The sequence below is a fragment of the Melanostigma gelatinosum genome, assembly GCF_949748355.1.
Source record: "Melanostigma gelatinosum genome assembly, chromosome: 14".
Classification (NCBI taxonomy): Eukaryota; Metazoa; Chordata; class Actinopteri; order Perciformes; family Zoarcidae; genus Melanostigma; species Melanostigma gelatinosum.
The window spans coordinates 16,786,451-16,796,714 of NC_136647.1; the positions used below are offsets into that span (position 1 = coordinate 16,786,451).

A 10,264-nucleotide genomic window follows, 5' to 3' on the forward strand; every position below is an offset into this window, starting at 1 on the left:
GTATGCATCATCTTCACCACATAACAAGGACTTTGCGGTGGCGTCACGTATACTGAAATCCTTTTTGACTCATTTTCAAATTTGATACATCTCTTTAGAAGGAGAATCACCAGTGTAGCGGCGTTCCGTCTGTGTTGTTCATTATTAAGCTGCAAATGAGCTGCAGACACGGTGACTTCATTTTCTTACGCGAATGACAGGAGATCTTTCAACTCTTTTCCTTTTATCTTACGCAGCAAAGCGTTAAATAAAGACACAAATAATATACTCTGTCACGTGGTAGAAAGACTATATGCTCTTGTGCCTAATGTAGCTCTTCGGTTTTGCACCGGTTGCCGTCATGATGTCATTACATCACGAAAAAAGGGAGTGTCAATCATTAACATAAATGCTTTTCAATATGTTACATATCTTTAGTTCCTGCACAATGAGCATAATTCAGAAATGAAATGGTTAATAAGCCCGAAATTCCAATTAACTAATATATACACGTCTGGCTCTTATAACCAGTCTTTGATGTTGTGTTTGTTGTAATTTTAAGAATTGAGATGCTTGTATTTATCTGAATGTCACTGATTTATATGGATATTGATTTGTCTGTGGCTGGGAGAGGTATATGAAGAGTAAGCCCCTTAGAAGTTTTATTCTTTTTCAATTTTCACACCTCTATACAAAATTGGGGTGTGTAATGATACCATGATATAGATATAGAGCCTCATAAATGGATAAAGTAGGTTACTCACTATTAGGTAGCTGCTGTTATGATATAATACAATTTTCAAAGTTATTTTAATGACCCAATATAAGTTGTTTACCTGTATCGCAGGGAACATTCATCATGATATAAGGCTGTATCGATGGTAAGCTACTTGTATATGATCAGAAGTTGCTGCCTTGTTGAGAAGTGACAAAGCACACTGCTCTGTTTATCCTGTAAGTCAACAATCAGGGAACCACAGTAACGTAAATAGGCAAGAAACGGGCGAATTGCATTGTGGTCGCCGGTGCCTGACGGAAACAGAAACCACACGACTCTCCAGCCAACTGCGCAAATACTTAGCCAGGACGGGGCAATAATTGGTAAGTTAATAATACTCCGCCACATTACACGTTGCTGTCATTAGCTGAAACATGCTGTAAACAAAACGTAGCACCATACGACGACAGTTAAGAGTTATTATAAATGGCTACTGTGCAATGAATTTGAAGGTGCCTCAATTCTGAGCTAACTACGCTACTCTCACGCGTCACAGTGCTAACTTAACCAACAACGATTTGCTGGGGATTATCACGTTTAAAAAATAGACGACACCCCCTGGTAACAAGCTGCTGTGACTCGTGGGATAATAAACGATAGCGCACTTTGAGTCCAGTGAACGTTAGCTCGTTGTGCTACAGTTGTTAGCACTGAAATGTAGTGCGCGCGCAAATCAACGGTGGGTGTACCCTGACCCGCATTGTTGCCCTAACAATGTGTGTAAACACGTGCGTGAAAGGCGTATGTATATACCATGCAAACATTCACATTATTTAAATATTGACCCAAATAGTAATTCATTCTGCAGCTCGCACGTTTGCGGTTGTCGGGTGGTTTTGTCAAAACAACGGGTTTTATTGCCAGCTATGTCCTAGCTTCCACCAACTTTCAATTGATTGGAATATGTCCATCAGCGATCTAACATTCGTCATACTGTATTTTACACCAGGTTAGCCTCTCAAGTCAGTGCACAAAAGGTATAATGTTACAGGATACAGTGCAGTCAATGGTGGTGAAAGTAATGACTTTAGCAGAAACATAACACTATTTTTAGCACAAACACGCCCCCTTCATTCAAATTCGTTTATTGGGTGAGCACCAGGACTCATTGCCCAGTTTAATCTTATTTAAAATTAGGAGCGTTACCCAGTATTATCGTGACACAAGGCAGTTACACTAAATGGAAGTTTGCTTCAGGAAAGACCTTCCACCAGGGAAGATATCAAGTGTCTGCTGATGCCTGTGGGTTGTTGGTGGTAGTAGTTGTATCTATCTATCTATCTATCTATCTATCTATCTATCTATCTATCTATCTATCTATCTATCTATCTATCTATCTATCTATCTATCTATCTATCTATCTATCTATCTATCTATCTATCTATCTATCTATCTATCTATCTATCTATCTATCTCTACAACTACTACACTGTTAATTTGATGTATATAGAGATACTTTATACTTAAAGCTGATCCCCGTAGAAAAAGACGATGGGGAAAAAATGTACTTTATGGGGTTGCATTCTCTCTGAAGCATGATTTTTATACTCCCTCTCTTTTGTGTTTCAGTTAAGTAGTTTGTGATCTTTGGCCGCCTACAAAGCAGTCATGTCGTCGACATCCCAAAAACATAAAGACTTTGTGGCCGAGCCCATGGGGGAGAAGCCTGTGGGGGCTCTTGCAGGCATCGGAGACGCCCTTGGCGGAAGACTGGAGGAGAGGGGTTTTGATAAGGTAATGCAGATCTGATTTCTTTGCCTTTTTATGTGGTTATCGGTGCGGCAACATGGTATTCTCACAGTAACTGTATTTGGGTCTTGAATTCAGTTCAGAAAAACAATGAATGTAAACAAGAAATGCAGCAGATTATGAAATTCGGTCATATTAGTTCAGTCATTATTTTCAGATCTGCTATAATAGCCCTTCTCTATCAAAGTAACACGAGAATTCAAGGTCCTGCAACATGAAATTGTTGTCTAAAAGCAGCTGTTGCGGTGTGTTTGAGTATGGTTGTGTTAACACACTAGACAGGTTATCAAACTCGCTGATAGGTTGAACTCAAATCAAGCTGAACTTGATGAACAAGCTCTTCAGCGTTCTCAGGGAAATGGCTTCATCTTAAAATAAATACAGCAAATGATGAAGCTTGCACTGAATTCTATAAGGTGGGGTAAAAGTATCCTAATTCTTCTTTTATTTTTTCCTGTTATCCAGTAGGCTACCACAGACCTGTGTAGGTATCATTTAGACATTTGTGACTGATTTTGTGTGTGAATAGACCTGCTTAAGATCTATTGTCAGCCATCCCTTCTCTACATAACAATGTAACTATTTTTCAAGTTGCGATCCAGCATTGGCTTCTTGACAAACAGGGCCGTCAATGTGGGAAAACCCTGTGACGTATGCATTCCCGTCTTGATTAGGTTCTCTGTTGTGTGTTCATCTCTCCCTTTCGCAGGCGTACGTCGTCCTCGGGCAGTTTCTTGTGCTCAAGAAAGACGAGGAGCTTTTCCGGGATTGGCTGAAGGACACTTGCAGAGCAAATGTGAAACAACAAGGTGACTGCTATGGCTGCCTTAAAGAATGGTGTGATGCCTTCTTATAAAGCATTCGGCCATTGTTTTCTACTTCTGAAAACTGTACATTACCTCTTCAGTGATCTTGATTCAATTCAGCTACACCGCATATATGAACTGACACTCTTCACACAAACGAGGTTCAGTTTATTTATTTTTGAACTTCTTCAAATTTTCAGTGTATTTCTGAAATCCTTTGACCCCCCCCCCCCCCCAAAACAGATTTCACACATGCCCTTCTCATGGTCTATCATTAGTGGGTCTAGACTAATACTGACTCACTCTTTCCTCAAATTGACCTTGTTATAAAGTTGGCTGGAGAATCACAACAGCGGGACAATTCTATCTCTGTCACCTCCTCACCGTCGGTAGATCTTCTTATGGCAGTCTTTTAAACATTTTATAGTAAAAGCACGGGTGTAACTAACAACAATAATGGTGGCTCCTGTCCATTTATGTCGACCAGTAAGTCGTGCCACTGAGCCAGCATGCCCATTAGGACTGTGACACAGGGACACTATATGTAACGCTGGGTTCAGAGGCGCTTCAGGCTGAAACTGTCCTGTTTGCGTTTTTTGGGGGAAAGCTGCTCATGTGTATGGTGTTCAATTTGTCCGAGAGCATTGAAATACTGCATGTACTTTCTGTTAAAGGTTGAATTTTAAATGTGTGGTTCATCCATTGTTGGTCATGTACTGGGAATTTCAATGTCTTAAGCCAAACATGGCTACTTTGTTCTCATGTGTTTCAGTTGAGCACACACTTGTCTTTCTGTGTGAAGTAGTGATTTACCAGAAGAATCCAGACTAATGTTCTTACTCACCTTCAACTCTTGCGCTTCGTGCCCCGATTGCCTGTTTTTAAAGCCATTGGAAAGTTGTAAGCTGTCTTGTTTTAAATAGTTTATCGTAACACAGTTCAGCATCACCAACAATGTTTAAATGATTTCTTGAAGAGGTGGATTGTCTGTTTGAAGTAACTTGCAGAATATGTGACAAACGGAAGCTAAACCTCTCAACCTATGTGTCACTGGTCTAAGCAAAGATGTACTTTTTTTATTTTATTACACAAACTTTTAACATTTGATCCTGCATATGAAGAAGCAGCATGGCCAGACTATGGTCTGCTCAGAGCTTGTTTGAACCTAATGGAAAAGTATATAAATAAAGATGGAGATGCAACAAACTCAAACACTGTCAAAAACGTGTCAGTCTATTGCTGAGGAGCCGGCTGTGGTATATGTCTACTAAGACGGGGGATACCGCTAAAGCACTTAGTACCTGCCGGAGGGTAAAGTGTGTGTGTGTGTGTGTGTGTGTGTGTTCAGAATCATATGACAGCCATCCAAATCAAAAGAAATGACCACGATTCAGTCAATCAATCGGCACCCTGTTTGTCCGTTAACAGTTAAGAAGCTACGTCGTCAATATGCTGGAGTGTATGTTAGAATGTATTTAACGCTTCAGAAGAACATAAGACCTCATTTCTCTTTCAAATCAAAACCCCAACAAGAGGGAGACTAACTCATCTAATCTAAACAAAGGGAATCCACTGGTCTCAGTGTCCGGTGGCTTTAAATGGAGTAAGAAGCACAAGTAGTATGTATTTTGTCACACCAAGCCTGATTTAGGTCAGATCTTCATAACTGATCTCTCTAAACATGAGATGCCTTAACACACACCAGTATATGCGTTCCATTCAGTCCGGTGAGCTATAACCTGCAGTAGTGCACGTCCAGACTGTCACAGCACCAGCTGTTAGAGGATGTAACCGTTGTGTAGCAGCTTTTTGTTCACCTCTCGGTGATGTGTTTCTATTTGACTGTAAACTCTTCTGTTTTTATATTGCTCTCGTCATTAAAGATATATAAAAGACAAGCATCAGATTTGGAAACATGTTTTTATTTTTCTTCTGACAGGTTTATTTAAATTATTCAATTTGTATCAAATAAAGTCACAAATGAGAGAGAATCTTTGATAACTGAAGGTTTTATTTCACTACATGATATTCCATGATCTCTCTTTCACCAAAACTCCAAATTTAGACGTTTGCAGGATATTGACAACACATTGGTTGATTGTTTTTAACCGGTCCAGAGCAGAGGATGCCACGGCGCTCATGAGACGAGACGCCCGAGGGAACTCCAAATGAGAGATTTATTTTCGTGTGGATCTGATTGGACAGAACTAAAGCATTGCCTGTGCTGTATGGTGGAATAACCACAGACAAAGTGACACCTTTTAAATGAAAAAGTCATTCACATGAATGAGCAGAGACGTGAGACTGAAGGACCCGTCTGCTCTGGAGAACCTCAGACCCGATGACGCACGCCATTCTTTAAAAGTACATTTTAACTGCTGTATTTATCTGCGGCAAAGAAATATGAAACTTCATGTCAATGAAAGATCTGACTGCTTCAATGGCATGGATTAAATGTCCTTAACCCCTGGAATGTTGATTTTTTTTGGGGCGGGGGTGGATTTGAACTATAAAACCTTGATTTGACAGTGATCAGATGCTCAGAATCGTTGCCTACTTTTCACAGTAGCACCTATGCGTACACATACACACCCACGCTACAGCAACAGCATAGAAATGAGCAAAATGCAAAAATCTTAGTAAAACCTCGAACTACATTGAATCGATGATCATACTCGGGTCATAAACAGCTGTTGTCCTAAACGGCCAAAGCAGGAAAGTGGATGAGGAATACAAAACATGTTGACGACAGATGGGACGTCGCTCTGAAGGACAAATGCAGCTGTTGAGAGAGAGAGAGAATGAAGACCGCCGCCTGTAAGTAAAGCACGTCTAATCTGAAGAAGAGTGTTATTACCTCCGCCTACAAGTAACCACCACACGGGAAGTACTTCACCACCTATAGGCTTGTCTTCTTTTTTTTTTTTCCTCCCTTGCCAGATCTCAAATGTGTAGACAGTTTCTATGAGGAGAGCTGACCACCCTGACCTATCAGAGCAGCATCTGAGACATGTAGCACCACCACAATCCAAAGGCCGAGTGTGGCAATGTAGCCTCCCAGTTAAACGAGTCTAATGCTGCAGAATCCACACGAGTCTGTTCCCATTAAGACACTCGATGCCCACACGGTCTTCTTTTTGGCAGTTACCTGTAATACCAATGAGCATGAAATGTGTTGAACATTTAACAGATGATAGCTGTTTCTTACGTTTATTTTCCGAATACTTCCAGTCTTGTTTTTCATAATGATAACTCTGACTCTTTACTGATTGCAGTTTTCTTTTCTTCTTCTCCTCTAACATTGAGACGGGCGTCAGCAGTTAAAGAATTTCGTTTGAGACATTTTGTTGTTGATTATGTGTACTGTACATCGGCAGCTTTTATGCAAGGTTACTATAGTACATTGATGTCTTATTCATATCAGAAGTACTTGTACACACTGTACATACATGTACATACTGTACAGTTGTACTGTCAATCACAACAATCCCTGATTGGTCTCAAAGAAGAGCGCAGAAGAATTTCTTCTCCCTGTAAGGGTTCTCTGAGGTGGGCACGGGGGTGATGAGCGGGTCGTCACAGGAGTGTGCGTCGCAGTACGCCATCAGGTCGGCGGCTGCCTTTGATACCTGCAGATGAGGATGCTCAGACTCAGGACGGGTTATGAACATGAATACATCATTATTTTTGTTAATACAGTATATTTGTAGAATGATTTTCTTTTTTTACCTTCTGCTTTGTTCATTTAACTACAGACGATATAAACACTTTATTCCGGGTCATACAGTGTGTAGTCGTAATAATATCTTAAAGTAATGACACCATTTACAAGCCCTCACCACATCATTGTACAGTCTTGGCTTTAAAGCCGTGGTCTGAATGTTGTGGTGTCTTTCATTGACGGCTCAGAAACTCAAATGAATTGTATCAAACGTTTCTCTACCAAAGCTGCAAGAAGTTGAGAATTTTCTGATGTGGACTAGAAAATGCAAATGGTTATACTACTATAAATCATACTAAACAGGATGAGTGAGTGAAATATTGTTTGCAGTTACAAAGGTATCACAGTACAGCAGAGAACACAATCCAGCATGAGCACAAACATAGGCAATGAAACAATACAGAATCAACAACAGTAGAGTTTGAGTGGAAAATATGGGCATCAGTACACAACTAATTACATTTACTTAGAAATTTAGCAGTTTTTTAGAAAATAGAAGTTTACGAAGAAAGACTCTAGTTTTGCTTTATACATTTACAGTACATCTAGAAGTTTTAAAGGTCCATGTTAATTGCTAAACATGTACTGGGTTTCGCAAAGTCTTGGAGTAAAGAGAAGGAAGCACGTCTCCCTCACTGCAAAAGATGCTTCATCGTTCCTATTTTTCATATCTGAATCTGACGCTTTTTTCTTACCTTTATCCTGCAAAAACTAGCCTCTATCTTCAGCTGCTCCACCAGCTTCCTGGCTTGGCCGACACTCATGCCGCTGTTCACTGGGGTGTCTCCTTTCATCCTGGCCACAAACACAGCAACAGTTGAGCATCATGGATGGAAATACCTTCTGTAAAATCTTTGCATTTGTTTGTTGAAGTGTTGGAATAAATAGTTCTCCTCTAGCCCTGCTTCTCCAGGAATGATTGATCCATATATCCTAAATACTATTTGTCACTTTGACTATAATATTTCCGATTCACACACAGAGGGTTATTGGTTGCAAAGTTAGCTTTTCATTATGAATGTAGGTGGTTGATCAAATTAAGTACACTCTATGTGATAACTAAGATCTTTGAAGTAAATACAACGTACAATACTACGTCATATAATAAAAGCTATACTCAATGATGTATATGATATTCATTGATGTTTATATATCTTGGCAGCCTCGGCTGCAGAGCAAGCAAGATAGCATGAAACAAGTCAGTCCCCAGCAATAGAATAGAATAAATATCGGTCAACATTGTCTCGTAAAATTGGCACATCTGATACACCGTTTCATCTTATAGTGCAACAAAAGCATATAGTACATTCTATCAAATGCAAAAGAAACATGTTAGCTGGGCCAAATGGTCAGATTTATTCACCATGGCCAACAGATTCTCCCACTAACCACACATCAAATGTAGAATGAAATAAGCACTGCAGCCATGACATTTATGAAATTATGAATAAATGTGCAAATGACACAGATGAAAAAGGAATCAGGTAGGATGGATTGTCAACAGGAGGGGGAAAGCAGAGCAGCAAAGGAGCGAATCTATTTGAACCATTCTGGACCTTTCTCCATTGTCTTTTTTTCCTTCCATCTCCATCCACCCCCTTTTCTCCTTACCCGTATTGTAGTCCTCTTCAGGTGCAATCTTCCCCCCTCTTCTCTCTCTCTTTTTCCTCCCTTTTTCTGCCTCTCTGTGACCCTCTGTAAGCTTACGTTTGGTGGTATCAGTGTAGCCGGACCCCACCCCTCACTGACAACAGCCTGGATGGTACCCTGCTCTATACAGCCCACTGCACTGCAATCCATCCACAATGAGCACTAGGTTTGTGGTGGATGGATAGATTCACCCCCCTCGGCAGTAAGTGGTACCTGCCAGACAGAGGGAGGGGGGAAACCATTAGTAAGAGTTTTATTGTGAGGGTGGATCGTACCATATCTGTGCAGAGGAAATTGCCGCCAACTGATATCTCTCAAGTGTCAATCTCTCAGAGGGAATAGGATGGTCTGTGTGGTGTGTGGTTTTGATTTTAGTGCTAAAATATGATATAAAGCTTGGGATGTGAACTCAAGTGGCCTGACTCATTATGTGTCTCTCTGCCTTTTGTGATGCCCTCCCTCTCCTCTGTTGCTATGGGGACTGCTGCAGTCTGGTTTAGTGGTTTACATCACTGTCAAAACTGTGAAAATCTTGCGGGTATTCACTGTGTATGCGATAGCCTACAGCTGAGAAGAATACCTGATTTCTTGAATGCTTTAATAACACAAAGAAAATGAATTGTCTTTGAGGGAAAAGCAGAGGCGATGTATTTTCGTCAGCATCTCTTATGGCGCTCTCAGACCAAAGACCCTGTAGAGGAGAGAGCTGCATGATCATTACGCCACAACAACTCTGTCTAGGTCGTAACGCTATTTGAGTGAATGAAAATCATTTGTATGTGTGTAACTGTTAAATAGAGATTGTTTTTACAAAAGTACATCACACTTATTGTGATATCTATCTAGATCGTGGAGATTCAGAGGATACTCCAGCAACTGAAGTTTCGAAAACTGTAAGACGCCATCTTTGCTAGGCTAGCGTTTCGGTTAATGGCGCTAAGAGCATGTCCCTTGCTTGTGTTTTTGATGGTGACCTCTCTCTATCTTGTACTATCTCTGAGAGCGAGGAGGCAGTTTCTCGTTCTTGCTTGTTTGACCTTAGTGCTTGCCGTCGTACACTTGTAGCTTTGTATTTAGTGGTGGGTTTTATTGGGAACATTTTACAAACTTTTTAAAAATCAAGCAAATCAAAGCTTCATTTTCATTTTGAGGAATGTAACATCATCTTATATAAATACAGTTATAGTAATGTAACAAGAAGAGTTTATTAAAATCACGACGAGGCAGTGGTGGGCCTTCACGGCCAGCTCAGCCTTATATGCTGGCCTAAACAGAATCAAAAAGTGATAGCTGTTTTATAATTTCATAATTTAATAATAATAAAGATTCTGCCCCTATTTCTCTATGATATGCTATGCTAACCTGAGGACGCCAAACGCCAAGGCGAACGCCGGCCCCAGCTGTTTTTTGTTGTTGTTCCGGGTTCAAAAGGTCACACATCCCGTTGTCTGTTATGTGAGCGCAGTCCACCGAAAAAACATTATATTTCCCACAATTTAAGCTTATGCATTTTCCAAATGCAATAGTATTATTCAAACGTATTGTTCGGTTCGTAAGCCTCGTACCAAACGGTTTAACACG

At 40.4% G+C, this 10,264-nt stretch overlaps 2 protein-coding genes across 2 annotated transcripts; one reads left to right on the top strand and one right to left on the bottom strand.

Moving 5' to 3' along the window:
* Positions 1-1,002: 1,002 nt before the first annotated feature.
* banf1 (barrier to autointegration nuclear assembly factor 1) lies at positions 1,003-5,200 on the top strand. The gene is made up of 3 exons (XM_079282878.1): positions 1,003-1,080; positions 2,327-2,491; positions 3,216-5,200. The coding sequence occupies exons 2-3, from the start codon at positions 2,366-2,368 to the stop codon at positions 3,360-3,362; spliced, it is 273 nt and encodes a 90-aa protein (XP_079139004.1). The 5' UTR covers positions 1,003-1,080; positions 2,327-2,365; the 3' UTR covers positions 3,363-5,200.
* A 155-nt stretch (positions 5,201-5,355) lies between these two features.
* Positions 5,356-8,761, bottom strand: gng3 (guanine nucleotide binding protein (G protein), gamma 3). Its single transcript, XM_079282785.1, has 3 exons — positions 8,645-8,761; positions 7,729-7,828; positions 5,356-6,941 (listed from the first exon to the last, which is right to left on the bottom strand). The coding sequence occupies exons 2-3, from the start codon at positions 7,825-7,827 to the stop codon at positions 6,813-6,815; spliced, it is 228 nt and encodes a 75-aa protein (XP_079138911.1). The 5' UTR covers position 7,828; positions 8,645-8,761; the 3' UTR covers positions 5,356-6,812.
* Between the last annotated feature and the right edge of the window lie 1,503 nt (positions 8,762-10,264).